Source organism: Urocitellus parryii, chromosome 12 (assembly GCF_045843805.1).
Source record: "Urocitellus parryii isolate mUroPar1 chromosome 12, mUroPar1.hap1, whole genome shotgun sequence".
Lineage (NCBI taxonomy): Eukaryota > Metazoa > Chordata > Mammalia > Rodentia > Sciuridae > Urocitellus > Urocitellus parryii.
This window is the reverse complement of record NC_135542.1, coordinates 5,860,713-5,878,859: the sequence shown is the minus strand read 5'-3', so window position 1 is coordinate 5,878,859 and position 18,147 is coordinate 5,860,713. Positions and strand designations below refer to the sequence as shown.

Here is an 18,147-nt window from a genome sequence, read left to right as displayed (position 1 = left end):
TAGCTGGGATTACAGGTATGTACTACCACTCCCAATTTCACCCTATTTAAATAATGGGTAAAAAAATGTTGTTGTTGGTGGTGGTGGTGGGGGGTGTGCCAAAGAAAAGATTCAAAACTTAGTGTTCCAAGATTTGAATCTTGGAACCAAAGATTCCAAGATTCCAAATCAAGTTTGAAACAAGCAAATAAAAAGATGCTCAGCATCATTAGTTGCATCATTGGTTAAATGCAAATCGCAAACACTAAAATGAGAGAACACTCCACACCCACTACAAGGCTATAATGAAAATGACAGATAATTACAAGTGTTGGCAAGATGTAAAGAAATTTAAAATTTCATTTACTGCTGGTGGAAATGTATATAGTACTACCACTTTGAAATACACTCTAATAGCTCCTCAAAAGGTCAGAGTTACCATTTAACTCAGCAATCCCACTCCTACATATAAACCCAACATAGCCCACACAAAAACTTTCATGCAAACTTTCATAGCAGCACTATGCCAAACAGACCCAAAGTCAACATGACCCTCATATGTCCATCAACTAATGAATCAATATAATGTTCTATTTATACACACAACAGAATATTATTCAATGATAAAAATAAAACGTGGTGGCACACGCCTGTAATCCTAGCAGCTCAGGAGGCTGAGACAGGAGAATCAAGAGTTCAAAACCAGCCTCAGCAATGGCAAGGTGCTTAGCAACTCAGTGAAACCCTTTCTCTAAATAAAATACAAAAAAGGGCTGGGATGTGGCTCAGTGGTCAAGTGCCCCTGAGTTCAATCCCTGGTACCAAACAAACAAACAAACAAACAAACAAAATTACACTAAGTAAAAGAAGCCAATCACAAAACTTTTATGTGAAGTATCTACAATAACTACAAATATCTACAATAAGCAGATATTTCTACAAAGACAGAAAGCAGATTAGTGGTAGCCCATAACTGGGGCAGGAAGAAGAGAGAAAAGAGTGATAGGAGGATTGGAGCTTGGGGATAATAAAAATTTAAAACTGCTGACTATGGTTGCACAACTCTGTGAATATACTAAATTAAACAACTGAATTGTATGCTTTAAATTGGTGAATATTGTGGTGTTTGAAATCTTAACTAAAAAAATAAATCAATAAATTTTTTTAATGTTTCCTTTAAAAGCTATGGTTGCTCTCTTACATTCTCATAACCCCCACTTAAAAAGGGGAGGGCTAATTTTACAGTTTGTCATTGTTAATGAGTGGTAAATTAGAAACAGACTGCTACTGGCACTGGGCCTGCACTTCCAGTCAGGATGTAGTTAACAGGGACTGATTCACCTTTCCACTTGAAACAACCAAAACAAACCCACACAAATTGATGAATGGGTGGTGTTCAAGAAACTCGACATCAAGCAATGAAAAGATAGTGACCCCTGAAACATAACCTGCCTAAACTTAAGCACTTTACAGAGTTCTCAGGTCATGGCACAGGAAGAAGAAACATAGAACCCAACAGACTCCCTTAGCTAAGGAGAAGCAGCTGAGAGTCTGGGTAGATCAAGGCAGTTAAGAGTTTCAGTCAAGAGACAAAAGTGACACAGAAAAAAACTCTGGAACTCTGAAGAGAAGCCTCTGTGTACTCAGCCAAAGCACTGGTCAGTACACACATGTAAGAAAAATACCCAAGTCTGAAGAAAAACTACACATTCAAAAGGACTAGATAGAGCAGAGCTGGTGTTCACACAAGGAAGCAAACAGTGCCTGTTCAAACCAGACCAACTGTAATAACTCATAAGTGCCAGGAAATTAAGAATAGTCAGAAAGGTCTTGCATGAGCGATGGGGAACAGTTCATGGTAGACTGACCACGGACTGCTTCAGATCTACTTAACAAAAATCATAAAAGACCTGAAAGAAATAAATTATTTCTGTGTAACTTAAATGCATCCCAGAACAAAGCTCAAAAATATGTACAGAGACAGGCACAGTGGTTCACGCCTATAATCCCAGTGTCTTGGGAGGCAGAGACAGGAGGATCACGAGTTCAAAACCAGCCTCAGCAAGGAGCAAGGCGCTCAGCATCATTAGTTACCAGACAAATGTAAATCACAACTAATGAGACCCTTCTCTAAATAAAATACAAAATAGGATGAGGATGTGGCTCAGTGGTTGATTGCCCCCCAGTTCAATCCTCGGTACCAAAAAAAAAAAAAAAGTACAGAATCTAAACAAGGTAAAATTAATAATAAATGGCATCCTTTAAAGGATTATTACACGGAGAATAACCAATAATGAGAACAATTAGCTGAAACAATGCAAAATTGACACGTTAGCATTACAGACAAGGACATTAAAGCAGCTATTGTAACATATTCCATATTTTCAAAAAGCTAAGTAGAAAGAAAATGTAAATCCTGGAAAAATATTTTTAAAGACCCAAATCGGATTTCTAGAGATAAAAATACACTGAGAAGAAAAATATGCCGGATGGGATTACTTGGTAAAGTCAGCACTTAAGAAAAAACAAATGAGGAGCAATAAAACTATCTAAAATGAAGCTCAAAGAGGTTTTTTTTTTCCCCCCAAAGGTGTTATCAGTGAGCTGTGAGGGGCTTAACACATATGTACACAATGGGAGTCCCAAAGCCTAGGCAGATGGAATATGGGGTAAGGGGAAAATCTCGATGAAACCAGTGAATCCACAGGTCCAAAAGACCAGAAACCATAAGCACAAAAAACAGGGGGAGGGCTGGGGTTGTGGCTCAGTGGTAAAGTGCTCACCTAGCATGCATGAGGCACTGGGTTCAATCCTCAGCACCACATAAAAATAAAAAGATACTGTGTCCACCTAAAACTAAAAACTAAATTTAAAAAATGGGGGAAAAAGTACAAAGTATGGCATAATCAAATCACTCAAAATCAAGGATAAAGGAAGTCTTAAAAACAGTCAGAAAATAATGACATGTACATACAAAGGAACAAAACAAGGATTAACAGGAGTCTTCTCAATAGCAGCAATACAAGTGAGAATAAAGTAGAATAAGGGAAGAAGAAATATGGATCTATACAAAAAATGAGAATCACTAGAAATGCTGATCACATGAATACAAATATTAGCTTTCTTTTATTTACTGTTCAAATTGTTTTTAAAAAATTGTTGACTGTTGAAACAAATATATTTTGGGAGTTAGAGCACACATGAAAGTAAAATGTATGCGAAACTACACAAATGGGTACAAATAGAAGAATACTATTGTAAGTTTCTTACACATGAAGTATTTATCATTTGAAGGTAGACCATTAAGTTAAAAGATGTGTACTACAAAACCTAAAGAAACTTACCAACTAAATTATACACAAGTCAGTAAAAGGGATCAAATAAAATGAGAAAAAATTCAATCACAAAGAAGTGTAAAAAGGAAGACTACCAATGAGAGCAAGTCCTCACAGAGCCAGAAAAACAATATCCTGTATAAAATTTAGCATTAAAATTTTCATGTAACAATAAGAATGAATATATTTTCAGCTAGTTGAGTAGTAAACTAATATAGCACTCAAAATTTAAAAATCCTGTTTTCCACTAAGATTAGAGAAGGATTAAAAATATTTACTCTAATTATTTTCAATTTTTTTCTTTTTAAAAAGGCCCACAAAACCATTTTAATTAGTAGGTTCAGAAAAAGAAAATTTAAAAGCTACCATATTTTAAAGATAAAATGTGACAGCTCTTTTGTTCGTATCTTCACAAAGCAAATACAGTCATGCACTGCATGACATTTCAGTCAATAAAGGTAGTTCTGTAAGTTCTATCACCTACTGACACTGCAGCTATCTTAGTTTGTGTAAACACGCTATGATGTTCACATAATTGATGATATTGCCTAATGGCACACTTCTAGTGTCCCCATCAAGTGATGCCCCTACTATGCGGAGAAAATAAAAAGAATGCAAAATTTCATCATTTCATCTTTTAATCATTTCCTTCCAAAACCCGAAGTATAGAAATGTCTAAAAACTACCTGAATATCACAAACCTGTACACCAATGTTTCCATTTTACAGAGGTCCTTTCCAGCCCTAAGGTCATGGGGACCAGGAGCTGAACAAAGCAAACTCCCATGTGTAGGGCAGATATGACCTACTTGAGGCCATCCATTCACCAGGTATCATTTCAGACGCTGTTCAAAGGACTTTCTGAGGTCTGGGACATGAGGGCTCCTCCTCCACTTTCCTCTGACGGACATGTTTGTGCTAAATGAATAAGCTGGTAACTCTCAAGTGATACAGGAGATTCAAAACAGCAGATGTTGGAGGCAAGGCATACAGCTGTATCAAGGCAAATCAAATACAGTCAATCACCATAATCAATGGAACAAACCTCCCCCATCTTGTATTAACCAAGATGATGAGTCATAGGATCAATGGCTTCTTCTAAATCTGAAGAGACTGTTTCTCCTCACACATCTATGCCTCATCAGCCAGCACATCAAAGTTGTGTGCCATCTCATCTTCTTTATCAGATCTGCTTAGCTATCATGTTGTATGCTCACATAGGCCCAGCTCTTCCCCATCTGCAATACCATCCTCTTAAACTGTTTGTTCGTTTTCTGCTTTACACATTGGGCTTATGCTACACAAAGGCACAAGCTGACTGCCTTTCTTGTCCATTGTCACCAAATGGTGCCTGGCACACATTACACATGCATTAAGTAGTTCAGTAATAAACGAATAAGAGAAATCTTGCCTACCAAATAGGCTTAAAGCAGCTGTTGACAATGAATCAAAAAAACAGATACTAAGCCCTCAAATACTGCTGAGTAAAAGGACTATGTACCCAAAAGTTTTGTTTTCATTTTTTTCTTCTGAAAAATCAAAGGAGGGACCAATAAGAATGAATGAGAGGGGCTGGGGATGTGGCTCAGCGGTAGTGCGCTCACGTGGCATGCGTGCGGCCCGGGTTCGATCCTCAGCACCATGTACAAACAAAGATGTTGTGTCCGCCAAAAACTAAAAAATAAATATTAAAATTCTCTCTCTCTCTCTCTCTCTCTCTCTCTCTCTCTCTCTCTCTCTCCTCTCTCTCAAAAAGAGTTAACAAAGTGAAAAATCAGCCTGTGGATTAAGAAAATAAGTGTGTGAACCATATATATGATAAGGGATTAATATATATATATATACACATTAAAAAAAAAAAGAATGAATGAGAGGGCTGGGGCTGTAGCTCAGTGTTAGAGCACCTGCCTAACATGTGTGAGGCACTGGGTTTGATTCTCAGCACCTCATATAAAATAAAATACAGGTCCATTGACAACTAAAATTAAAAATTTTTAAAAAGAATGAATGAGAACACATGCACATAGAGCCAGAGAATTGTGATGCTCTAATACACCAAATTCAAACCAGAAAGGGCCTAGGGGCTGGGATTGTGGCTCAGTGGTAGAGTGCTCACCTAGCATGCATGAAGCCCTGGGTTCGATCCTCAGCACCACATAAATGTAAAATAAAGATATTGTGTCCACCTAAAACTTAAGAATAAATATTAAAAAAAAAAAAAGAAAGGCCCTGGAATTTGAGACAAGTCCTATTAAGTGAATGAATACACCCAAAGAATTATGTTGCCATGTGAATGCACAATTTCAGGCAATACTCTGTGTCTAACTGGGGATCACCAATAAACTGTATTTGCCTTAATGCAAAACCTTAATTCAGATAATGCACTCTTTGACTGGAGATCTCAAAATTGAAGTCATAAAATTACACATCAATTACACAAAGACAATCTCAAAAACTGAAGCAGGTTTCTGGTAGTCAATTGGTATTCTTTTACTGTCATAAGCAGGTAAGAATACTCTCAAGCTCAAGAATTCGCAAAAAGTAAACAATTATTAAACTTAACTAGATTTTATCTGAATGCATTAGTTTACTACTTGAAAAAAATCATAGAAGAATTTTAGAAAATATGAAAAAAATATTTTGAAGGTACACTTTAAGCAGATTAATATGAGTAAACTCATTTCCCCATGTAACACAGCAAGGCATTTATTTAACTTGGAATACATTCTCTAACCAAAGAGAATAGATTTTGTTTTGTTGTGTTTTTATTTTTTAATATTTTTTTTTTAGTTGTAGGTGGATACAATATCTTTATTTTTTATTTTTATATGGTGTTGAGGATCGAACCCAGTGCCTCATGCATGCTAGGCAAGCGCTCTACCGCTGAGCCACAACCCCATCCCTTGTTTTGTTTTTAATTTCTGGTGTTTCAATAGCTTCTGCTGGGGATAAAGGGAAACTCACATGGCATATCACATATAGCTATCACATAATGGAATCCCCAACAATTAGTGAGATGGAAAAACTAGTTTGACCCAGTTACTAATATCAGTAACCTCACTAATATGTAAACTGTCTTTATGATGATAAGAAAGAAAATGGACTCATGTTTAAAGAAATGACTTAAACTCATAGTGATGAAAAACAGCCAGAATAGGGAAGGTAAAGCTCTGATCCAAACAGCCACCAGAACTAGATGTTTGGTTAAATTGATGAGAAATGTGAAGACACAGGCAGATAAATTCCTGGTCTTTGCTCCAGCACACAGCACCATCAGGTAGCTTTTCTGAACAAGACTGTGATGCAAGGCAAAAACACACCCAATCAATAAGTGGGCAAAAGAACTAAACAGAAATTTCTCAAAGGAAATAACCAATAAATATAGTAAAAAAATGTTCAACATCTCTAGCAATCAGAGAAATGCAAATCAAAACTACATTAAGATTTCATCTCATTCTAGCCAAAATGGCAATTATTAAGAATATGAAAAATAGGGATGGGGTTGTGGCTCAGTGGTAGAGTGCTCGCCTAGCATGCATGAGGTACTGGGTTCTATCCCCAGCACCACATAAAAATAAAATAAAGATATTTTAAAAATAAAGAATATGAAAAATAAATTCTGGCTAGAAAATATTTATTCTTAAGTTTTAGGTGGACACAATATCTTTATTTTACATTTATGTGGTGCTGAGGATTGAACCCAGGGCTTCATGCATGCTAGGTGAGCACTCTACCACTGAGCCACACTCATACACTGCTGGTAAGACTGTAAATTATTACAACCACTTTGGAAAGTAGTATGGAGGCTCCTCAAAAAACTAGAAATGGAACTAACATACGACCCAGGTATCCTACTCCTTGGTATATGGATCACGAAAATCTGATACATACATACATACATACATACATACATACACATACACACACACAATGGAGTTTTACTCAGCCATAAAGAAGAAATAATGGCATCTCCTGGTAGTCGGATGGAAATAGAGAAAATCATGCTAAGTGAAATAAGCCAGACTTAGAAAATCAGGAGTCAAATGTTTTCTCTCATATGAAGAAACTAGGGAAAAATAAGGAAAAGAAGGCAGTTGGGAAGGGGATCAGATTTCTTAAAAGATATAGGGAAGATCAATGGAAAAGAATGAAAAGGGAGGGAGGGAAAGAAATACAGAATGAATCTGAGTCATGTTATATAACATACACAAATGTGCAAAAAAAAAAAGGAATTTCACTTGTATATATATGTAAAAATACCAATCAAAGAAAGGAAAATAAGTAGAATAGGGAGAAAAGGAGGAGGAAGGAAGAGAGGAAAAGGGAAGGGGAACTGGGACTGAAATCAAATTCTTGTATGTTTAATTATACCAAAAGGAACCCCAAAAGTATGTATAATATAATGTTCTAGTAAAATAAAATTTAAAAAACTTAAAAACATCTTTTGAATTCACAAAAGACAAATAGTAGAAACAACTCCAATGCCCATCAACTGGTAAACATACAGACAAAATGTGGCACCCTCATACCTGTAACACTACTATGTAATAGAAACAAACCTCCACACTGCTACATGGATGAATATTACAATGTGTGAAGTGAAAAAAAAAAAAATTACATGGGAGAGACTACACTAATTCCATTTAAATAAAATGTTCAGAAAAGGTAACTTTCTAGAAACAGAATAATTAGTGATTGCCTGGGGCTTCAGGTTACAATGGGGATTAACTGTAAATGGGTATGAGGATCCTACTGAGATGATCAAAATGTTCTAAGAATGCTTTGTGGTGAATGGTGTACCAAGACTAACCTGGGTGAATTTCATGACATATAAAATATATATCAATAATATAAGCTGCCTTTTATTAAAAAAAAAAAAAAAAACCTGCCAAATTCCTCTGTGTCTTTAAAGTAATATAGCACAACACCACTTTATCTCTTGCCTCTCTCCTCCCTCATCTTATCTCCTGGGCCTGCAAATCCCAAATTAAGGGTCAGCACAAAGGTCACAAACTAAGACACTGATGATCTGTTCCATTTTTGTTGATGATATTGTTTCTATTATTATTGTTCTGGATGAAAAGAAAAATGTCTAAGTAAAACCATAAGTTTAAAAAGATACAACTTCTAGTTAAACATGATGGACCGATCACATTGATCATGGGACTTAACTCCCATAAAAACTATACGGTAAACCAAAAAACAGATAAGAAAAGATGGCAGCAGAGATCATTTTTACCAGGTCGAACAGCTAAAATGTAGACAGAGCAGTAAATGACTTAGTAAAGAAGAAAATGTTACAATCTAAGTGCTACTGAGAACACCACCAAAGAGTGAGGCCGTTTGCCCCTAGAATGATGAGAAAATCATCATTTGGAAACAACCAATATCAAGTGAGGATGAAGGCTATAAAATCAGGAGAACTGGCACAAGTTTGCACCCCTTTCTCTATCTCAATCTAGTGACTATCCCACATCACTCTAAATCCCTGGGAATTCAGAACTTCAGTCCCTGAAGAGATGAAAGAAGTGATGCTCGAGAAGACATGGAGCAAAGTGTTGAATACAAGATTAAAAAACAGGGATTTACAGCCTGTTTTTAGGATTTAGAAAGGACCTAAAACCTTCACATCCCATAATTTTCTTATAAAGCTACTGGAGGCTGGGCATGGAGGCTGAGACAGGAGGATTATGAGTTCAAAATCAGCCTCAGCAAAAAGTGAGGCTAAGCAACTCAGTGAGACCCTGTCTCTAAATGAAATACAAAATAGGGCTGGGGATGTGACTCAGTGGTCGAGTGCCCCTGAGTTCAATCCCTGGTACCCCCCCCCCCAAAAAAAGCTACTGGAGGATGTGCTGTTGATCAAAAAAAAAAAAAAAAAAACAACTGTGGTATCCAAGAACAGTGAAGTTCCATGACAACAGCTATACACCAGGTTCAGGGTAATCACACCTACCTAGTTGTAAGGTTATCTCCAAGGTGGAAAATTTCAAATCAACAGGGTATCAGAAACAATAAATTATCTGACATATTTAGCATTAGGAAAAATTGTTAAGAGAGGCTGAATTTTGCTAGCCATTTGATTTATCTTCTTGGGCATCTAAGAGGCAAAAACAAGCAAACACAAAAGTAAAATAATGAGAAGGGGTGCTATTTAAATAAGGAAATATAATAATATTCAACTGTTTGGCTCATATATAAATGGTATCTCCATAGTTATGATAATATAAACAACTATTATATTAACCCAAAATTATGACAAACTCATTTAAGGGAAGTATATAAGCCAAATATCCAACTACTATTGAACTACAGTAGTTCAACAAGAATTAACTACTGTTGCAGAAAGTCAATAAATGTACAAAACGTATAAATTGAAAAATAGTGATATAAGCTCATAATGTAGATATATGGCAGTAAACATAAGATGTAGCAGCTAAAAGCATCAAAAATAAATGCCTCTGGGGAATAGGATAAATTCAAGTTCCGAAATGAGCATTTTGGTATCACCTGTTAAGTATGTGCATGCATAACTTCAGTAAGTTTTTTAAGGCTGTACTCATCATTTAGCTAAAATAAGAGGGTTTAAAATTATAATGTAAAAGGGTAGGTTTTTTCCTTTTAATTACTTGAAATAGCATAACTTGTGCACATTTAGCCCAGTTATACCGCCCAGAGGTCAAAGACATTTGGCCACTAAGCACACCTGTTCTGTCTCCCTGCTTCTCAATGGTAGATGAATCAAGTGATGGGCATGGACAAGAGCCCCAAATTCTCCAGCTTGCTATTGCACCAATCAACTCAAGCTTACTAAGCAATCCAAATCAATCTTGCCAGTTCAGAGCATCTCAGAGTGTGGTCTACTGACTGGGTTACACAGCAAGATCATTTCAGAAATTAAGAGTTAAATGTGTAAATTATAGCAAACTGACAGGATAACATTGTATCTTTTAGCTCTAATGATAAAAAAAAATTTAAGCTGGTATTCTGTATGTCTACTTTTTCATTTAAATTTTCTTGTGCTTTGTTTCACTAAATTTTAACATAAAGAAAACTCTGCTGAGGCTGAGTCACTCAGACTTAAAAAGAGCACATGCAGCATGCCATTTGATGTGCTGGAGAATTCTTTGTGTCTGATTTTAAGTGGGCTGAGTGGAGGACCTGGGAAATGTAGACAACACAGGATCTACAGTTGATACTCCATTTCTGGCATTTTGTGTCCATTCCCCTGAATTTCTAGCATTCCATGAGCGTAGATTTTCACCTGTTTTGTTCACCATGACATACAAATACTCACAACAGGCCTAGCATTGGTAACAGCACAGTTAGTACTTGTTAGATGAAGCCAGCCCAAATGGTTGTTTTTCACCGCCTCCCCCAATTTAGTTTTCTAAATTCCTATAATGCTACCAAGGTTTTTAAGTTCCCAGTTTTTGAATTTGAGAAGTCCTAAAACTTACCATTCTCACCTTTTCCTCTGAAATTCTTACAAGTACCTCCCAACATACATTGCTTTATTATTCAACCTAAAAGATAGTTATTCTTCTGCATAATGCCAGTAGTCTTTATCCCTAGATCAGTCTCATAACAAAAGATACTATGTTTGAAAAGTCATGATATAACATTATACAGCCCAAGAACATATTGCTGCCACACTGCCACTGATAACACATTACCCTATCCTCCATTCTCTTCCTAGCCATCCTTCCATACATACAAAACAATTACCTGGACTCATATCTTGTAATATCATATTAAAGTCAATCAACTGTCAACTTCTACAAGTTAAATAAGTACTTGGGAATTTCTACACTGATAATCAAGGAACGGCCCCCAAATTAAATATTGAAGTGGCACAATACTTTAACACTGGTAATTCAAACTAGCCAAACTCAATTAGTAAAAAATCTATTTATAATAAATTTTCAAAATACCTACTTGCAAATACTCATTATATAATGAACCATGATCACCCACAATCCATCTATTTATGATAGAAAAAAATTTTTAAATATTGATTCAAAAGCTAAAGAAATGACCTAAAATTGTCTCAAACCTTAAAATTATTACACATTCTAAATGAATAGTGGGATTTTGAGAATTTTAGCAGTCTGCACTTTTGTACATTTTACCTTGTATGTACCTGCCAGGTAACCCCATGGTTGTGGCTCACTTCTCATCACAGTTCTGACCTCAATGCCTGGACATCCTATATCTGAAAAGGAGGATAACTGGCAATTATTTAAATATTCTATTGCAATCTGCCAGTGTTTTTAAATAATTGAAAAGATTAAAGCACTGATAGTAATAATAGGAAGCCCAGGCATCATAAACTTAATACAACTGAGAAAGAGATGGAAATATTTGATACTAAGAGTGGCAAGCTCTTACCTCAGGTACTTGCTCGTATCTGTTAGGCAAGTATTTGCTAATAAAAGCAAAGAAACAAAATAAAAGAGCATATGTGAAATTTATATATTAAAATATCTCTCCATAAGGTAAAACATACTCAACTTACAATATTTAGTTCCCTGAGAATAAAACTCCTTAGATTATTCTTTAGCTCAACATACCTGTTCAGTGATATATTATTTCAAAAGTAATATGCAAGCTGGGTGTGGTGATTCACACCTGTAATCACATCAACTCAGAAGGCTGAGGCAAGAAGACCTCTCAAGTTCCAGGCCAGCCTCAGCAACTTCATGAAACCCTATCTTGAAACAAAAACAATTTTTTTAAAGAACTGAAAATGTAGCTAGGTAGTAAAGTTCCCCTGGGTTTGATTACCAGTGCCAAAAAAAAAAAAAAAAAAAAGTAGGATGCATTATTTCAAAAAATTTCAAAAATGTCTCTCTACTCCTCCAGGCTCAATCTGTGAACCTGTGAACACATACACTGTACCACAAGTATGTGGATAATATTTCTGGATTATAATAAGTAAAAATACACATCTATACAATACTTGCAGGTATGCAAATGAATACATATTTATTACAAAGTTTCAAGCAATAAAACCCAATATCAGCAGGGGTGGTTAGATTTTCTGTAAAAGCTTCTGATATTCCTGATTTAGTGAAAACAGCTTTGGAAAGTGTGGGTTTGACAATCTTTAAGAGCTACACATCAATACTTGTTCAACAGGGTGGCTTTCTCCCACCTTACCGAAGTCCAGGATCTTTCTAGCATGAAGGAAATCCAGATATCAGAACAAGTCTGAACATGCCACTCAGCAGCAGAACAGCTGACACAACCCTCCTTCTAATAAAAACATCTAGTTCTACAGAATTCACATTGCTCCAATGGATGTCCTCACCTCCAATTAAAAACAAGAGATGCTACATTTAAAAGATAATATTTAGAGAATCCCTCACAAAGGTTTAAGTGCTTGCTCCAAAATGTTAAAAGTAACGATTTTTAAAAGTTTATATGGCACTGTACCACTGAGCAATCAAAAATAATTTTAGCACTTTCACCTTGCTAATCACAAGGTTCCTCCTATCTAGTGAGTAGTGTACTCACTGAAGAGACATACCAAAGCCTGCAGAGAATAAGGGGATTCAGCAACTTAAATCTAGCAAAGAGGGTTTCCCAAGTATCTGCCACAACCTCACCTCCTCTTTACCATCACAGCCACTACTACCCTAACTCAACCTTCACCTCCTCTTTCTGGACCATTGCCAACTATCTTACCTGCTCCTTCCAAAACATCATCTACTCAAATCCCCTACTCCCAGGGATTTCCAATCCTAACATACCCTTTCTTACCCCCAGTGGTGCTAGGGACTAAACCTGGGGTCTCAGGCATGCTAGGCAAGTCCTCTACCTCTGAACTACATCCCCAACCCTTTTTTTAATCGTCATCATTATCATCATCTTGAGACAGGTGCTCCCTAAATTCCCATGCTGGCCTTAAACTTGAAATCCTCCTGCCTCACCCTCCTGAGGGGCTGGGATTACAGACTGCTCCACTGCCACCGGGTCTGGCTCAAAAACAATGAAACCTTTCAGTAGCTCCTCGGTGTTTAAAGAATGATGTCCTCCTCAACTCCAGCACAAATAATGCCTTCCTGAGACTCCCCCCTACTCCCTAAACCTCCTGCCATTCCCAAAGGTAACTCAGCCCTTCTCAGGCACACCCTCCCCTCCCTGCCTTTCTTAACTGAGGAGTACAGCATTAGCACAGTGGCTGGAGGAGGGGGCTCTCACAGTTAGCTCCTCTTACCACCAAGGTCTCTGGGTTGAGAGTACCCTACTGCTCAACCTCCAAGGACAGATAGGGTCAGACATGTTCCATCTTACATTCATAAAATCTACCATCCCTTCCTTGAACGAGCCCTGATTTCAGACACTTCACCTGCTGAATTCTAAGCTCTGTAACAACTACTATTAATGGATTTCCCCCTTGACCCCTCACTGCAGTTCTTTCAAGATTCAGAATTTTCTTTTGGAGTCTGGCCATATGCCCACAAAATACAAAATAGCAGTAATTACCAAGAAAACCAAAAAATGGTGAAACAAATACTTAAACAATAAAATCCAAACAACATGAAAACAAATTTGATTTATTTCTGGCTTTAATTTGTCACGTTATCATTCATAAAAAAAATGGAATTCTATTTATTCAACCTGGGGAATCAGTAAACAGACATACAGATCATTGTGCCACAGACACTTCTTTTATTTGATACTCTGAATGTAATATTCTGACACAAATTCACAAAAAAAATTGGGGGATATTTGTACTGGGGATCAACACAGGGCCTAGGAAGTTGTTAGGCAAGTTGTCTACCACTGAGCTCAACCCCATAAAAAATTTTTTAAAGCTTTAATTTTTGAGTATCCTTTCCTATGAGCCCTTAAAAACATAAAGCTAGAAATAAACCTCTCTGAACAGAATATAATGCTTTTCGACTATTTTTTAAGATAAAAGTTTTATGCCATTAAATATACCCAACCATTTACCATTTTTTTCAGAGGTAATTTAAAAACTAGACACTATCCCCCCAAAATGTACTTTTCATAGAACATATCAAAACTCAGAAACTCGACTCATTTACTCCATATAAATTACAGTCCCCTCAAAATAAGCAACCTGTCATTGAAAAAACAAAAATGTAGAAACTTAAACACTGAAATATATCAGTACTACAGGTTGTTCAGCTTACAGGTGTTTTACCTGACAATGTTTTTCTTAAAAAAAATTTAGTAATAAATTAACTGCTATAAGTTAACTCAAGTGTTAAGAATCTAATTCCCAAACCAACAATCAGCCAACAAAAATCCTAAATAAACCCCTATGCATAATGGTAAATGACTCTAGAAATTATACATTTAAAAAGAAAAGAGAGATGTTTGTCTCTACTGAAGACAGTAGATTAAAGTTCCATGTACCAGGTCATAATCATTGAAGAACTTCTTGTGATATTAACAAGTACCAAGACATGTTTAAGACAATTAGGAAAATATTAATGCTGGATATTTGATATTTTCTAAATGTGATAATGACATTGTGGTTATGTTAAAAGAAAAAAATAAATGAACTGAAGTATTTAAGGGTAAAATAGTACCTGCGGTCGACCTTAAAATAAAGGAGGGGAGGAGGGCTGGGGATATAGATCAGTTGGTAAAGTGCTTGCCTTTCATGCACAGGCCCTGGGTTCAATACTCAGCACCACAAAAATAAACAAATAAAGAAAGAAAGAAGGGGAGGAAGATACAGGTGAAACAGGTCAGTCATGGATTGATAACCGTTAAACTGAACTGTAATTCTCTTTGTGTATATCTGAAAATTTCCAAAATGGTAAAATTAACCAGCAAAATCTCAAGTACTACTTTATTCTGGATTATATGCAACTGCACAGATTTTTATAACTCCTTGGAGGTTTGCATAATTAAAGAATTTCTACTCAAATGTACAGACTTTGTAGTCAGAGCACTATTGTCATTGTCACTATCCCAAATACTTCCCAAATGTAGTCTCAGTAAATCTCTTTCAATAGCCTGAGCAGTAAAGGACAAGGAAGGAAAGAGGAAATGAGAAGGGGAAACAACAATGAACCTGCCCGAGCTGTTACCATAAAGAGCACCCATCTCTTAAAACCAATTAATCCACACTGGGGTTTTATTCTTTCCTTTTTCTTATGGTTTCAACAAGGGCTCCAGCCTTCTAACTTACTTCACTGCCCTTAACACATATGCTGACCGACCGAGGAATATACAAACAATCCAACTACTGTGTAACCAGGTCAAAAACAAGCTTTGGCTAACTCACTTGGAAGAGTATACTCACCACTTAGATTTGGCCAGAAAAACTGGGTTAGGGGAAAAAAAAAAAAAAAACCGCCTGGTGGTTAGACAAACATTGGGGCTGGGGAAAATGTCTTTAAGCCAGTTACCAGTCACTCAGTGAGTTGCAACACAATCTTTTCCAAAATTTTCCAAAGCCTTCCAAATTCTGTTGAGCCCAGCAGGAAGAGCTAATAGGGCTTCTTTTCAAATTCAAAAATCTGGCCCCAGCCCCAACAGTTAACCAACAAAACACATGCTAATTCACTTGAGATCACCTAAGAATACGGACTCAAGTTCAGACCACAGGCCAGTCAGTAGTTGCCCAGACCAGGGGAAGTTGGGGCTGGGGAGAAATGTTCAAGTGATAGATAAGGCTATTCATAAAGCAGAAAGGAGACAATAAGATCCACACTGCATTTGGCCTAAGACAAAGTCTACAGTAAGCCCTCCAACTCCCCCCGTTTTGAATGAGACAATGACAATTCTTCAATGAACCACAAAGCCCTGCTTCATAAGATAATTTTTCTCAAGCCCAACCTTGCACCCACTCTTAACAGCTAGAAAACTCCCCCAGTGCAGATAACTTTCAGAAAACGTTTAGCAATAAGAAAACAAACCGAGACAGGGAGAATTTAACATTGTTTTGAATTTTCAAGGCCTGTGCCTCCCTCACCTACAGCTCTTTCATAATCTCCAGAATGTGCACTGGATAAAAATGAACAACACACTGTTAGTCACATCAGATGTCAGCTACTCAGTGCAGACTCACAGTGTCCAGATTCTAGTTTCATTGGTGGGGGGAAGGGGTTGATAAAATATAAATACAAAGAATGTAGGTAAAGAAAGAGAAAGACCTGGGGTGGGTGTGAAACCAGGGCATCCTCTCTCCTCCCCGCTCTCCCTCATCTCTGTTTCAATTACACAGCTGTCAAACAGGTTATTCCTGGAATTCATACTTTATAATCCCCACACTGTAATTCTTCCTGCTCCTGTTGCCCAAACATACACTCCTCCCTGCTTCCCCAAAATATGTTTCCATCAGTAGAGGGTAAGATAGCCAAAGTTGTTATAAAGTAGTCCCAGGCAACACCAAACTCCCCACCTTGAGCACTTGGCAGCACTCAAACGAAGAAACAAGACAATTTTCTTGACAATTTTCAAGAAAGCCAAGACAGTGGTTTAGGATAATCATAGACAAGGCCTGCCTATCCTGAATTTTAATTGACACACAACTCAGGAAGTCAGATTTGGAGCCAAAGGAAAAAAAAAAATCAGGTTGTCTTTTGGGGGGGGGGGATCCTTTTCCATTTTGCTGAATTAAAGTGCATGCCTAACTGTGTAGCTTATTTCCTTATCTCAAAGCCAGGAAATGAGGTCTTTTAAGGCCAGTGAGAATGCAAACTCGATGTTTAAAAAGCAAAGGGATGCCAGGCGAAACCCCTTTCCCAACTTCAGCCCGGCGGCGTGGCCTCCAGTCAGCAGCGGATGGCTCACCCTCTCCCCGGTCCCCCCACAAGAAGTTTCAACAGGCCACGGGAAACAAAGAAGGCGCCCCACACCGACCTTATAGACTTGTCCATAGGTGCCATTTCCAACCACTTCCACCAGCTCAAAAATCCCAGCAGGGTCCTGGAGAGAAAGGAGGGGAGAGGAGAGCATTTAGAAGAGACCCAAAATGAATCCATAAAGCCGGGGCCATCGGAGAGAAAGGGCGGTGACAAAGAGGTGGGCTTCACCCCACTCGGCCCCCGTGCGCGGGGGCGGCGGCCGCGCCGAGGGTCGCGCCCGGGTCCCCGCACTCGCCGAACGGCAGACAAAGGGCCGCCGCGCCCGCGGCTCTGCCCACGGCGCCGCCCGAGCGCCCGGCCGGCCAGGGCGGGTCCCGCTGCCCGCTGCCCGCGCGGGCCCACTCACCCGCAGGGAGGAGAGGTCGATGTCCACCAGACTTTTTGCAGGGGAGTCGTTCGCCATTTTTCCTGCTGGCTACCCCCAAAACGCAGGCTAACGCTCGATCTCGCTGGGGCCCTGCGGAGTCGGCCGCGGGCCAGGCCGCCGACGGCGCTGCTCGCGCGCAGCCGGGCCGCCGGGACTCTCCTCGCGGGGCCGGGGGCGGTGGCGGCGGCGGCGGGACGGCCGCGCTCTCGGCCGCTCGCGGCTCTCGGCGGCCGGGCCGCGCGGAGGGCGGGCGGAGCGTGCGCGGCGACGGCGCTCACACCATGGCGCGGGCCGCTCGGCCCCCGGGCGTCGCCCGCCGCCTCAGGCCCCGGCGCCCGCGCCCCGCGCGCCTCGAGGACGGGCCCGGAGCGAGGGGCCGCGGCGCCGCCGAGAGTTGAGCGAGTGAGCGCGAGGCAGCGAGACAAAGATCACCCGGGGGGCGGGGGCGGGGGCGGGCGGGAGGCGGGGGGCGGCGGCGCGGGAGGAGGAGAAACGGGACACCAAAAATATATTCCGAGGAGAGAGAAAACAGCTCCCCCTCTCCTTCCCCGGCAGGAAAAGCGGGCGGAAACGCACTCACGCCCCGAAGCCCCGGCGGGGAGGCGCGGGGC

General features: G+C 39.1%; 1 protein-coding gene across 18 annotated transcripts in view; it reads right to left on the bottom strand.

The window, feature by feature from the left end:
- Nucleotides 1–17,695, bottom strand: part of Map4k4 (mitogen-activated protein kinase kinase kinase kinase 4) — a 183,139-nt gene extending 165,444 nt beyond the window's left edge. For 17 of the 18 annotated variants that reach the window (XM_077791998.1, XM_026408598.2, XM_026408601.2 and 14 more), the window contains exons 1-2: nt 17,516–17,695; nt 17,165–17,230 (exon numbers count right to left, since the gene is read on the bottom strand). In XM_077791998.1, the coding sequence (XP_077648124.1) occupies nt 17,165–17,230; nt 17,516–17,572 (123 nt within the window). In that variant the 5' untranslated portion in view covers nt 17,573–17,695. Of the gene's footprint in view, nt 1–17,164; nt 17,261–17,515 lie in introns of those variants that run through there. The other variant, XM_077792006.1, reaches the window with a different exon arrangement.
- Between the last annotated feature and the right edge of the window lie 452 nt (nt 17,696–18,147).